Source organism: Haliotis asinina, chromosome 13 (assembly GCF_037392515.1).
Source record: "Haliotis asinina isolate JCU_RB_2024 chromosome 13, JCU_Hal_asi_v2, whole genome shotgun sequence".
In the NCBI taxonomy this organism is placed as follows: domain Eukaryota; kingdom Metazoa; phylum Mollusca; class Gastropoda; order Lepetellida; family Haliotidae; genus Haliotis; species Haliotis asinina.
Window position 1 is genome coordinate 39,028,656 of NC_090292.1, and position 15,228 is coordinate 39,043,883.

A 15,228-nucleotide genomic window follows, 5' to 3' on the forward strand; every position below is an offset into this window, starting at 1 on the left:
TATATTAAGTAATATATTAAAGTAGCTTGTGGATCCTATCATACCTCCGATCTTGTGTATACTGTTATTGCTTTGTCAGTGATGTCACTGTAATATACAGATCAATACTATGCAGATCGATTGGAAGGTTGTTCCTGTAACAGCCGTTGCTTCAATCTTGAAGAATCACCATGTTCCATTGGGTGTTCCTCATACTGTTCCTCCAGATACTGTGTAGGGCAATGTCAGCATCTTCATCATGTGGAGATTTACAATTTCTGCGACACACAGGCTTAGATGGCGTCTTGTATACCGAAACACTTGTAGCTGAGCACGTCGTAGAAGGAGGGTCTTTATGCACGGAACGTTGTTACCGTCACCCCATCTGTAACATGCTGCTGTACAACACAGTGTCTCAACGATGTCGCCTATACAAGTCCTTCGTGAACACAGGAGGTACTGACGACACAGGGTGGCAGTACTATGCAGGTGAGCAAAATTCTCAAGTAAAACTATATTTGAATAAATACTGTATATCATCTCCAGAAAATAAGTCTCGCTTTTACATCGAATGAGTCTCCACTACTGTTGAAAGGCAACAAAGTGATGGCAATTATAAGAAGTGAACCGCAATAACATTGATACATTTGATACATACAGTTGTATCTACTTTAGTACTTTGAAGGTGAAAAAAAACGAAAAAAGTATTTTATGGATATATATATATATATAGTATTCCCAGAAATTATTGAGAATCATGTTGCGTCATGTAACTCATTACGTTTATTAACTTCTGGCGTTTTACTTACATAAACATGTTAAAACATAATCCTTTTACAGTCTCAGTCTTGTTTTAGTACTCCTCGCTCAGCAATGCATGTCTGAATACGCCTAGGCACACTACCCATCAAAGTTTGTAGGTAATCGTGTGACAGGGTATCCCAATATTGGACCACCTCGGCCTTCATATCGTCAATATTTCTCAGTCCCTTTTGGTTTTTTCTGTCCTTTATGACTCCCCACACATTCTCAATTGGGTTTAGGTCTGGGCTGTAACTGGGCCAGTCTAAAACTTGAACATTTTCGCCCGACAACCACTGTTTTGTGTAGCGCGCAGTGTGTTTTGGGTCATTGTCATGCTGGAAAATCCAATCATCTTCATACAGTGTTTGTGCTGTCGGAAGAAGGTGACCATTTAGAATGTCAACGTATCTCTCTTTTGTCAAGTTTCCCGTGAAAACACACAATGGCGTCACTCCGCGAGCCGATATGCCACCCCACATGTGAAACTTCGCGCTATGTTTTGGTCGCTGGTAGATAGGTTTGACAGTATCTTTGGTCCAAATTTTCACACAATTAGGGAAAAGCCAAACAGAACTTTCATCCTAAAAGAAAACATTATCCCAATCTTGATTTTCATGAGCCTGACACCAGTTTAAACGTTTTTCCTTTTGTGCATCTTTCATCAACGGCGAGGGAATTCCGCGTTTTTTCACCCAATTAAGTCTCTGTAATTCCTGCCTAACTGTTTCATTGCATACCTGAGGACTTCCTCTGCTAATCATTTCATTTCTAATGTTCTCAACACTTTTCAATTTGCCCCTACTCACAATCTGCCCAAGTCTTCGGCGATCCACAACACTGAATTTCCTAGGCCGACCTGCCCCTGCTTTGTGCTCTATCCCGGTTCCTGTTTGAATATTCTTCAAAGTTCTGTATACTGTAGTCAGAGAAATACCATGTCTACAAGCTAACACTTTAGCATCAGCCTCACCCCTTTCAAAATCATCTAGAATGAGCTTTCGTTTCTCTCTTGCTGTAAATTCTGCCATGTCAACACAGGAAGCCGTCTGCTCAGACAAGGGAGATAACTCTTGACGTAATGAGCTGCCTTCTAAGCCTTCAAGAGTTGTCTCCCTTATTTAGTATGCTTAGTGCATAGTGAAAGCCCTTTTTCCAATCTTAGCATCATTAGAAAAAAAACAAACAAAGATTTTCTCAATAATTTCTGGGAACACTGTATAAGGCATTGATAGCAACTTTAACCAACTTTAACCAACTTTAACCATTTATGGCAATCAGAAAACACGCCATATCTACCCTATTCACCAAGTGGAACAATATTACACTACCTACACCAATATCATGTTCACAAAACTTAATACAACAGGCTTAATGCGTTCACTTCTTTAGTGAAGCCCACAATTCACCTGAATAGAGTAAGGATGGCTACATCTGAGAATCAAATGTCTTGAACAAAACTAAAGAGAAAGTATTCTTAAACCCACATTGTAATTATTGAACATAATCTAAGGCATTTGATGCTTTCTGAACAAGAACTTCAGTATCCTTTGACCAAACTGTTTGAAAGTTTAACAGCAGATTTAAACTTTGAGTCCATGCTCAATAATAGTGTAAATATTTCATCATGAAAACCTGTATTTCAAACTGAGAAGGGCAATAATTTACGAGTAATCAAATCGAATGCCTTTCTGATATCAACAAAAAAAACCCCCAAAATACAAAAAATCAAAAATGAAAATGCACAAAACAACAACAAAACAAAAACAAAACAAAAAAAAGCCCATTAACTTCTTGTAACGTAGATAACTTTCCCATGACATATCTTTTTTCTATAATTATAAATCTGTGTCTTCTTGCCTATCATGTGTAGTGGTGGAACCCGTCCTTTAGTCCATGTTATAGGGAAATTGCCATTGTGTTCAGAATATTCTGAAACAACACATACAAAAATATTTATAGTTGAGTTTAACAACATTTATTCATTTTTTGGCGTTACGACACATGACTACTAGCTTTACAGTCCTCCGGATTGTCCATAGCATCAATACGTTCATTGGGGATTGATTTTTCAATTGATCAAAACTATATGAAGTGTTTTAAGCTTATTAATTGAATTAATTACCCCTAGCTCTTATGACGGAGAAACTAATGACATATTGATCATGCGAACTATATAGTCGACAAAAGGGAAGGGAATATTCCAGTTTTAAGAGCTATATTTTGTGTACGAAGTTGTATCATTAACTGGATTAGAACGTGCGTAGTCAATTCACAACGATTATAAATTTCCAATTAGTAGTCAGCGTATTTTGTTTCAGCAACAGATGTTTTGAATAATTTAACAGTTCATCGATTTGTTAATCGAAAAATCATTTCGTCTTTTCGATCATTCCTACGGCCCACAGCTGTATTTCACATGTTTTTCTCTTGCCAAGAAAATAATTATGACCCTAAGTTTCTGTGATACTAGTATGCAATGCAATGACCAAACACCCTTGAATGTATTAAGTACTTGAACTTGATGTTTGTTTAATAGTTAGTCTTGAAGTCGGTGAGTCAAAAAGTAACATACAGCTTTATGGATTACAATTTCTTGTTTATTACGTTGAGCGACGTTTCGATGTAGATTCTTATGTCGTTTTCAGGCTAAATGTGAATACAACCAAACAATGAGAAGCTTATATATTCTAGCAGCGGATGAATATTAACAACAACATGTGATAGAGTAAACAAGTGGTACATAACTGGAGGAGACCAGTAGGGAACTAAAACAACAAACAGCACTAGTGATGAAGCCAGTGAGTGGGATGTGTAGTAACAACAAACAGACACAATGCTTAGATGGTTTGATTAGTTCTTCATAGGCCGATGGTATGTAGTATCCTTGGTCTCTGATCGAAGGTTTTTGGCGGCGGATTTCGATAGCTTCCAACAGTTTCCTTTTTGGGAAGCCATGTTTTTTGATGGACAGGACTTCGAATTCGTCGAATTTGATGCGATGACTGGGGAATTTTTGTTGATCGTCTGAGAGGGCTGATTTGCTGTCTGCCTTGGAGATTTGCTGCAGAGGATTTGTGTTTCTTTTATGCGGATGTCACCAGGGCGGGAGGTTTCACCTATATATGAATCGCCACATTCACAGTTTATCTTGTAAATCACTCCTTTTGTTGCTGCATGCTGGAGGGTGGGTTACGGCCATTGGCTTGGAGGATGGTCCTGATGGTTGGATAGCCAGAGAAGATGGTGCCGATGCCGGCTTGGTGCTTAAGGAGTCCGCTAATTTGATGGGAGGTCTTGCCAATGTAAGGAAGGGTAATTCCGACGGGGGCGGTTTCTTGCTTGTCAGTTTGGGATTGTCCAGGAGCAAGAACAAAACAAAGCTGCTCTACACTTTACACTGCTTTATTAGTTGCAACTTTCCATCTTCTGATCAATTTCATCAATCATATCGGAAAACCAAATGAACATGTTTAAGTGTTCTTTTTATTCATCATGATGTGCATAGTTCCACTTCGCGTGATTCTGGGTCCAGTCTATTTGTTTAATTCTTTTCAGTTGATTGCAACGAATTCCGCCTGGAGAATGCTGTGTCACTGGCAGTCGTAAACCAATCTGTGAGTGTTGCCTGTAGAAGCGGATTCTCGTATTTTCCATCGCCCCAGTTACTCTGTCATCTTGACTCTGGGGTCATCAACATCGGGATGTGTGCACAAACACGCTGGACCAATCAGGTATATTGTATTTGCGATATGTTGAGAATAAACTACATTGTCGTGATTGAAATATAATAACGATCCCCATCATTTTGGGTGCTAAACTGAGCATTCAATGTGGATATTCGTTGAAGAAATAAATATACTTTTTTGTTGTTGACATTAGCCCTATCCATTTTGGACTCGTCTGCCTGCACCGTTATCAAGTGGGGCAGAAATCTCCGTGAGAATGGCTGGCGAAGGAGAAAATGTGTAAGTTTTCTCATCAGAGACTGAACAGTGAAGGTGTTTAATCTTAAACTCATCAATATTCCAGCTATATGGTAGGGGTCTGTAAATAATCTAGTCTGGACCAGATAATCAAGTGATCAGCAGCATAAGGATCGATCTGCGTAATTGGAAATCGATGGCATTTGTTAAACAAGGCAGCGAGCTTGGGTTACCGATGGTCAGTATTCTAACCTGGACATTTACGGGTCGTATGCACAACAGAAACTGATCACATCTTCAGTGAAACTGACCTGAACCCACCCCTGACCTATTTCATACCATGTGAGAAGTAGCTGGGTAAGGTCAATTTGTTTCTGCCTCTACTTCAGTTCGACCATTAATCTGCGCACTGCCGATAGCAGTCATGTGTTCCACTTTTCTATCCGATGGTGGAAAGCTGAAGCGGTCTACAACACGAGGTCAGCAGGTGGACTCTGGGATACAGAGATCACTGCGTCGACTTTCGTCTTCTCTCCTAACGTGGTACATGACATCAGCGTCAGAATAACACCTACTCATTTCCTGGTGAGTGCGTTGCTGTGACAAAAGCTATAAGAAATCCCCTGTCGCCAGTGTTCGAGAAGCACCGCGATTGGATACAGTTAACGAACACAGAGAACAAACTTTTCAAACATATTTTGGAACCAATGGTTATTTCAAAAGTAAGAAGTTGTTTTCGCGTCATTGTATCGACCACGGTACCTACTCTAGACATCCAATCTAACGATTTGCCGCAAACGATAAGCAAGGGTTGTTTAAGATGATGAATGATGTGTCCCCACTTTTAAATTTCAGACCTTCATTGACGGTGATAGTTTCCTCGAAGCCCCAATAAGGAAGCGTGTGGAAGACGTTATGTCCCTCAGCATCTCTGTCAGTTATTTGGAGTCAGTGGAACTCAAATACCCGTGATAGCTGCTCATGTCCTGTGTGTCTATGCTCCTTTCACCAACTGCCAAGCTTGTCCAAAATCTTTTGAAACTCAAGAGCACTTATTGTGATGTAATCCTCATGAAAGCTGATTTCACACACAGGTGGTCTGACTCTTTAATAATTATTGTTGTTCTGAGTTAAAGAGAGCTTCTGAAAAGAAATAATAACACACACACACACACACACATTTGGTCTCAGCGTTATAATCAACGTTTGAATCACATTCTAGTGCTTGAAATTGTAAGAAGTTAAATTGTGTAACAAGTATGGTAGCAGAACAATAATTTGATAATGAAATTTACTTGTTCAAGAGGGAAGAGGAATGTTACATTCTGTTTTCTGATTTTATTGGCAATCGACCAGACGTTATTGAGACCAGTCATGATTAAAAAAAAACTCCTTTCCACAGTGAATGTAAAGAAGTGTTATCATAAGTGTTAATAATCGTTTCTTTTCTTTTAGTTAGTTAGTTAGTTAGTTAGTTAGTTATAGGATGTTTATATAGCGCACATATCCACGCACTAGTGCATGCTCAGTGTGCTGGCATTTTCCCCTCGATCACTGGATGTCAATCTCAACAGCACATGGCATTTCAATCTCAACTCCCTGAGGAGTATACAACACTTGCTGCCACTTGCGGCACCGAGTTTATTGAGGCATTCTCATCCTAACGACTTACTCATTCACAGTTGGGTGGACTGGGATACACAGTCACAGTACTTTGTCCAAGTTCACTGCACGTTGCTGTACCCGCAACTAGGTGCTTGCACGTATCCATGTGGCCACCATCTGGTCATATACCAACTTATCCGTGGGTTCTTTTAAGTGCACAGGGTTGTGTACTGTACACTAGGGGTTGTGACAACACTGGAATAATCTGCACACAAAGGTGACTCCAAGGTTTCTGCACCCGGTCACAGGTAGGCTCGATCCCGACAGCTCAACCTTGCTGGATCATTAACCTGGCACCTGCTAACCAGTTACTAACCCAGCTCAGTTCACAGGCGCTCGTGTCGTTGCGGGGATTAAAGATTTTATTCAAAAGTATCAAAATTTTGAGCACTTCAAAGTACAATATATCTAGACAAGGCTGGACACTTCGGTGTACTCCACCCGCCTGCTTTGCCGATCTCTACGCTAACATAGCATGCAATCGATTAAAACTTCATCTAAACATAATCATTGGTGATTGTCCTATCGATCACCACTCATGACATCTAACAGTTTTTCATCGTTATTTTTACAAGTCAATTCAAAGCCGATCAAGTAAACGATCTGGGCACAAATGGCGGACAATAGCAAGCGTCGACCAATGAGATGGCATGGTTTAACCACACCCCTTTTATGCAGCCTTATATCCTTGCTATCGTCCGCCATTGTCAAGATAGTTTAGTTAAGGGGCAAAATCGGCTTTCAATCGGGATCGGGTACATCGAAGTGTCCGGCCTTGTCTAGATACATTGTTCTGTGAAGCGTTTCAAGTCGGGGGGTCATCTCAAAATTTTGGCTGTACTTGTGGTCTACTATTTCATACCATGGACGAGTTTCTCCAACACCTTTCGACTTTTATCAAGAAGCATATATGACTGTTATTGCAACTTGAACTTTTAAATGGTAATACTGGTTATATGTGTTCGTGTGTGAATGGTATCGGATTCTAAATATTTTAAGACGGGGCGATCATTATAATTGGAATAGTTGTCAGTGGTTTGCACAAGAAGCGGTGAGGTATCCTAGTGGATAAAACGTTCGCTCGAAAATCCAGGTTCGATACCCGCATTGGTAAAATGTGTGGAGTCCATTTTTGGTGGCTTCCGACGTGATATTGCTTGAATATGGCTAAAAGCGGCGTGAAACTAAACTCACTCACTACTTCGCACATTACGGATGTTTTGTGAAACATAAATACTTTGTTCAGAATATGTTAAAGGCACAAAAGATACTAGCAGATGATAGACGACCAACAGGCTAAATGTTTGATTTGAATCCAATGTCAAGGCGATCTACAACTGTCTTCTAATAATATGCATAGGGTCAACAAAGGGACATTACTCTTACAACTTCAAAAATCATCTACCACCAAAATTGTAACGTGAGCAGGTGTTGCTATTTCCAAGAAAGACAAGAAACATAATATTCGACTGTATAGAGTAGGGTAGATTATGTTTTTACGGGTTATTTGTTAAATTGTACTACTGTTAAAACAAAGGGCGCTTTTGCTACACGTAAGTAGCACCAGTATACCCCAATACGAAGTTGTTACAATTACACATCGCGACAAACAATGTAAGAAATCCCTTGTGAACCAGCAAAACAGAACAAAGACAAGTTTAAAAGATTCAAATTGTACTATTATGCAACGAGTGCAAGATATGCAAAGTCACAAGTCAATTTCACAATACATATTTCAAATACAATATAAGTGAGACAGTATCTAAGGCAATGAGTCACAAAATACATTTAGTAGCAAACTCACCAAACTCTTTGTGCAGAGAGAATCAAAGTTCTATGCAGAAGGTAAACAAGACGATCGGTTTGACAACGGATGATGTAAATAAGGCGTTGACGGATGCAGATGATGACGGTGATGTAACTCCAGTGATGAATGTCCGTGTCGCAACACGGCAAACAGCCTTTATATATATATTTAGCCATTTCCCGAAAGTTCGGACACAAACGGACATCGTCAACACTGTAGAATGCCTTCGAATACGTCTCCCGGAAGTAAACACATAGAAAACTAGGCGCAATTTCCGGAAAACCAGAATCCTAAAAGTGTTGACCAGCTATTAAAACGAAATGTGACCCATCATAATTATTATTCAAAACACTAAATGTTGTGACCCAATGATAAATATTACTTAATTAATAACAAAAGTATACAGAAAATACACACTCGTAACAACATGCATGATTTTTTACCACTCATGAACGTTATAGCATACTGTGGTGAAAAAGGTGAAAATATAAAAGAAAAAGACAAGGGGATATTACGCCATCTTACAAATGGATTATATTAACAGGAAGTTTCGTCTACGGGTTTTATCTGGTCATTGTATTTGTGAAAACGTGAAAATTTGAAATAAACTTGAAGTTGTACTATTTGAATAATAGGTTAAAATTACCTTTTCGTATTTATCGACGGTTAGATTAGACCTGAAAATTATTAATGGTGTATGACATGTAGCAGCAATAATGTTTCACGAGCTGATGTTTTTTCTTGCTAAACGTTGGCTTCTTTCATTTACAAGGCTAAGTTTCAATCTTTTCCATTATTCTATACATATGGAAATTAATTAAGCAACACCAAATTCAAAGACACATAAAAACTTAACAAAGTTTAACGAAGTAATTTTGATGATTGATTATTCAATTTTGATGTATTGACATACAGCATGAGCTTTTCATGGGTTGATATGACGCACGTGAAGCTTGCACAGCGCACGTGCATTGCTTTAACCTCAACTTTCGAAAAATGCACTTTTTCCCTGGGGTGTTTACAAGCGCAGGTTGTCGATTGCATTCGGTTTTTCATTCATTTCAATGTCATGGCACGTAGGAAATTATCAGAGGCCACTCGTTGGCAAATAATCGGCATGAGGAATGCTGGTATGTCTCTAAGACAAATCGGGACTCAAATCGGACGACATCATTCCATAATTTCAAAACTTTTGAAAAAATACCGGGTCACTAATGAAGTTAAAGACCTGCCTAGACCAGGAAGACCCAGGAAGACCACAGTCCGGGAGGACAGAGCTTTACTGAGACTTGTACGGCGCAGGTCCTTCGACTCGAGCTCTCGGTTGAGACAGGAGTGGCTTCCAGGGAGACCCATCTCGAACAGGACTGTTCGGAATCGTCTGAAAGCTGCAGGATACCGGGCAAGGAGGCCAATCAAGCGACCCAGACTGTCTCCAGCCCATAAGGCAGCCCGACTGGCCTGGTGTAATGACCGTTTGCACTGGAACATTGCCTCTTGGAGGAAGGTCCATTTCTCAAATGAGAGCCGGTTCTTGCTGCACATGGTGGACGGTCGTACTCGGGTCTGGAGGCAGAGGAACACAGCAATGGCTCCACGGAACATCCAGGAGACTGTGGCCTTTGGGGGAGGTTCCGTTATGGTATGGGGGTGCATTTCCATGAACTGCAAGTTGGATATCATTACCATCCGTGGCAACCTTAACGGTGTTCGTTACCAACAGGAGGTTCTTGACAGGGCTGTGGTACCTCATTTTGAGAACCATCCTCTGGCAACGAGACCCATATTTATGGACGACAATGCTAGACCTCACAGGGCGCATGCTGTAAATGATTTTTTGCGGCAAAATGCAATTGACAGAATTCCATGGCCTGCCATGAGCCCTGACCTCAACCCCATTGAACATTTGTGGGACTTTATTGGCCGTCGTGTGAGGCAGAGAGACCCACCAGTCCATAATCTCAACGAATTGACGGCTGCCCTGCATGAGGAGTGGAACAGGATCCCCCAGAATCAGATCCGGAGACTCATCCAAGGAATGAGGAGGCGTCTGGAATCGGTGGTGCGTGCGCAGGGAGGACACACTAGATATTGATGAAAGTCGGTGTGCAGACTCTCAGATGACTGTTCTTTCTTTCCATGTGACATTTGTGTTAATACACCTGACAACAACGTCTGTGGATGAATAGTAAATTGTGTCCATTTTTTCATGAATTTAAGACAGTTTTAAGAATTTGGATTTCGTTGCAATAAAGCAAAGTCTTGATACTTTTTCCCTTTAAGTTGTTTGTCAGAGATCGTCTGTTGAATAAAAAAGTGTCAAACTATATCAACCCGGCATATTTTGATTGTCAGAACACTTCAAAGTTGCTCCAATAGAAAAAATTGGGGTGTTGCTTGATTAATTTCCAGGTGTATATTTAATCCAAAGAATGTGCACATAATCATTTCGTCATGAGAAAGTGTATCAAACGTCATTCATGAAATAGATCATGTTAACACTTCTTTTATTCAAAGACATAGGTCATTAAAATGTGCACTTCGAGATTCTGACTTCAACTAAATGTTTCACGACTAATACAGATTGGCATGGGAGCTCACACTCTCCAAACTATATGAAATTCAACATCATTTGTTGTTAGAAGTTAAAGTATATACATAATATAGGTGGGTTGATGAAGGACATGGAGTAAACTTGTTTCAGTTGGATTGGTCATATATATGAAATGAGATATCATGCAATTATCTGAGTTAACTTTCCTGTGGAAAGCAGTTGCAGTTGGAAAGCGGGTGGGCTAGTAAGTTTTGATAGGACTAGTGACGTACAAAATCTACTATGAAAATTACTGTTTATACTTTATTCTACTCTGTACAAGTTTGAACAGAGTGTTAAACCGGAAAACATCATCAAATTGGCACGTATTATCTGAATATTTTATCTACCTCCTTAGTTAACTTGCCTCAGTCTCAATATATTATATAAAAGTTAAATTTGTGAAACATTCGTCTTGTGTCATGAATGATCATTTAGAATGATTTGTGCCATTCCATGATTACAATTGAAATTTAAAAAAACACATACTAAAATTCAACAAAAAGGATTTCATGAAGAACTTCCTTTGTTACGGTATATATTAGACGCGTTGCATTTTACAGTTTACACATTTACACAGACCCAGGAGGTGATTTTTATACGTCATTCTGTACATCAATGCCTTAATATATATACTCATGGAAAAATGTAGGAGAATGCATGTTTCTTAGGGCAATTCAGAATTGCTGTTTACTAACTTCAGCGCCATGTTTTATCGCTTTCGTGAAGAGCAGTTCTCTAAAACTCACCATAATGCTTTCCATGCACGTGCACGACATGCTCCTAAAGTTACATGCACTTAGATTTACACGTTACATGTATGTGCACTGTCAAACACAACGGTTAAAAGCATTGTTAACATGGCGAGATAGTACTTAACTTTGGCACAGAAAAGGGAGGCAATTGGCATGGTTAATGGTGGAAGCTCGTTACAACAGGTTGAACCAACTTTTCACAAGTCTGTTGCCGAGATATCCTGACTTTGGAATCGCTATAGAGCGACTGCTGACGTCAAAATGAGGCGTGGTCGGGGACGGAAAAAGAAAACCACTCCATGGGATGACCGGACCCTGCGCCTTATTGCTCTGCGAGACAGGTTCAAATCCTCCTCCAAAATCAATACATGTATGTGCACTGTCAAACACAACGGTTAAAAGCATTGTTAACATGGCGAGATAGTACTTAACTTTGGCACAGAAAAGGGAGGCAATTGGCATGGTTAATGGTGGAAGCTCGTTACAACAGGTTGAACCAACTTTTCACAAGTCTGTTGCCGAGATATCCTGAGATATCCTGATCCATGGAAGCATGGTTAATGGACGGAAAAAGAAAACCACTCCATGGGATGACCGGACCCTGCGCCTTATTGCTCTGCGAGACAGGTTCAAATCCTCCTCCAAAATCAATACGGAATTCAGGCGTTGAACAAACGTCAGAATTTGTTCACGTACACTGCGTAATCGTCTTAAATCGGCTGGTCTAAAAAGCCGCCGTCCATTGGTTGGAATCAACATGACTGAACAACACAAGCGCTTGAGACTGCAGTGGGCGCGGAACCATGGAGGAAGAACTGTACGTCAATGGAGAAACACCATGTTTAGTGATGAGAACAGATACACACTAGACCATAACGACGGTCGAATTCGAGTTTGGAGACGCATTGGGGAACGTCACAGTGCCTGCACCATCAAACAACATGATCGTTATGGAGGGGGCTCTGTTATGGTGTGGGGTGGGTTTACCTTTAACCACAAAACAGATCTTGTGCGTGTTGATGGCAGGATAACAGGTGTACGATATCGTGACGAGACCGTGAACCCAATTGTGATCCCTTTTGTGCGTACAGCAGGTCGAATGTTCATGTGCCAGCGTGACAATGCCCGCCCTCACATCGCTCATGTTTGTCGGGACAGACTGAGGGCTGCAGGTGTCCGGGTGTTGCAATGACCAGCTAAAAGTCCTGACCTTAACCCAATCGAACGTCTTTGGGATGTTCTTGGCAGCAATTTTCGGGACAGACCTGTTCAACCCAACAATTTGGATGAATTTTTCATGGCTCTCCAGGAAGAATGGCGTAGAATTCTGATTGGTACCATCCGTACACTCATTCGCAGCATGCCACGACGATGCAAAGCAGTTCTCCAGAGACATGGGGGACACACGCGATATTGATTTTCATCACTTGACATAAGCCTTTTCATCTGTATGAACTTTGTTCTTGCTGTTTCAATAATTAAAAGTCACAGCTATTTCATGCGTTCCCATAATTTTTGTTCCATGAGTATATATTTAATTCTTTTACATATGTTCATGAAAGTGTCGCACTTTGTATGCTTGCTGTTTGTTTCAGTTTTCTGCAATGTATATTTACTTGTGTCTGCTGTCTGCATAAATGTCTTGTGGATAAGCCATGCATGCGACAAAATAGAGTGCATATCTTCTTGTACTTCTTCTAAATGCTGATGTAATTTTACACACCTGTACGGTTCGATGTGTTTCCTGGGATTAAACTGGTGGTTACGTTTATTTCCAAGCGTCGTTTCACACTGCATCTACTCAAATGTTTACGATTAACTGTTAGTTCAATAATGTTTCAAATGTCTATCCTAAATATCGCAGACTACAGTTAGTGAGTATGGTTACCCGCATGTCGGGTGTAGCAGAAATGATCTTCATATGTATGTATATATATGTATATATATATAATACCGATTTCAAATACACAAACTATAATACAGCAAACTCACCAAAGTCTTAGTGCGAGAGAGAAAGAGTTATGCAGAATGTAACAGCGAGCAGTCTGACGCCGGCTATGAAGATCAAACGTTGGCAGTGATTTATGATGCTACTCCAATCATGTGTGTCCGTCACATCTCGCATTTATATATACTTTCAGTCATTTCCCGAAAGTTCGGGCAGATACGGAAAGTGCCAACACCGTAGGGAGAGCAATGTCGTCGCCTCGTGTTTACATATGTTCTATAGGGAGGTAACTCTAAACGTACTGCCTTAGAGGCGTACCGCTTAAATAACTTTCCGTAGGAAATGTGACCCATAACAACGAACACTAAAACCTTTAATATTGTGTTCCAATTGATAATTACTTAGTTCACAAAATATACAGAAAATAAACCCGGTATGATCACTTTTTATACGTGGAAGCATTGGTGTATTGCAATTACACTATAGTGAAACATACCATAGTGTAACTGTACATAATTGCTTATTATATCGGATGTTGCCATCTATCTTACAGATTTGCTATGACTCAATAAGAACGTTCTGGTGACCAGGTAAGAGGAGGCAGAAGTGTGGTTATGTCAGTCACCACCTGTTCCTTTGTTGCATTCTAATAAGTAGCAAGTAACGAACAACTGATTGGAAAATGAACTTCATCGTCACATGAGTACATACCTATTATTTTCTCTTGGGGCGACTTGGGACCTGCACATGCATTAGTGTATTTTCCAAACACAGAATGCCACATCTTCAGTTAGTGACAGATATAGATATAGACGTACCCTCTTTTAAATTATCCCATCAGATTGTCCGTGGCCATTCTCAAATCCAGTATCCCGGTTCATACTTTTTACAAGAAAATCGTATATTTTTCTCCGTTTATTCCTTTAACCTCCACAGCTGTGTTTAGTAACTCAGCAGGGAGAACATGATGAAATGAATGATCGCCACATGTACACATCCATGAATAATATTACTACATATAAGCATGGATTTTGACGATAACTGTTTGCTCTGCTAATGTTTTTCCTCGTGCACAATCTTGAATCCGAACTTGGAAATATGTGTATATATGTTGTGAATCTGTAACAAGACTGAGAGACCTTCCAAGTTGAAATAATACAACGTATAATAATGTCCTAGTGAAACCATGAAAGTCACGTCTTTTAATGGAATTACTTGTTCATATTGTTTTATTCTGGTGGAATCGTCATACACTGCTTCACTAATTTAGAATAACGGTGAAAGTGAATATGTCTCAAAGTCTCTGCAGAAGGAATATTAACAGTTTATCATAAACGTCCCTGCTTTTAGAAATTAGCCCTTAATTCTGCTACACGAAGGAAATTTAACATAACGGGCATTGTGGGTATTACTGGAAATTCTAATTTTCCAACGACACAGCAGGTGGCACTGAAATAATATCCTACCATCTCCTCACTCCCCACCCCACTCAACTAATATATCTCCCTGGATCATACACATGGAGTGTTATGTCAATATCTGGATTGACGATAGTCAACACTTGCATACTGATTCAGGAGCAACGTGCCATCGCATGTAACGTGATAGTATAACATTTAAAAATATACATATTTCATATCCTTAACAGGCGACGATAGTCAACGTAACATGAAACCTCGTAACAGGTGACCATGACACCATATGAGGACACTATCTGGATACTTTACACGGAAGTGTTTGCCAGACGGTCAAAC

The 15,228-nt window shown here is 40.0% G+C and overlaps 1 protein-coding gene across 1 annotated transcript; it reads left to right on the plus strand.

The window, feature by feature from the left end:
• The first annotated feature begins 143 nt into the window (after nt 1–143).
• LOC137260461 (uncharacterized) lies at nt 144–6,136 on the plus strand. Its single transcript, XM_067798123.1, has 5 exons — nt 144–468; nt 4,339–4,514; nt 4,663–4,748; nt 5,096–5,291; nt 5,562–6,136. Exons 1-5 carry the CDS (start codon nt 171–173, stop codon nt 5,676–5,678), a joined length of 873 nt encoding a protein of 290 aa, XP_067654224.1. The 5' UTR covers nt 144–170; the 3' UTR covers nt 5,679–6,136.
• The last annotated feature ends 9,092 nt before the right edge of the window (nt 6,137–15,228 follow it).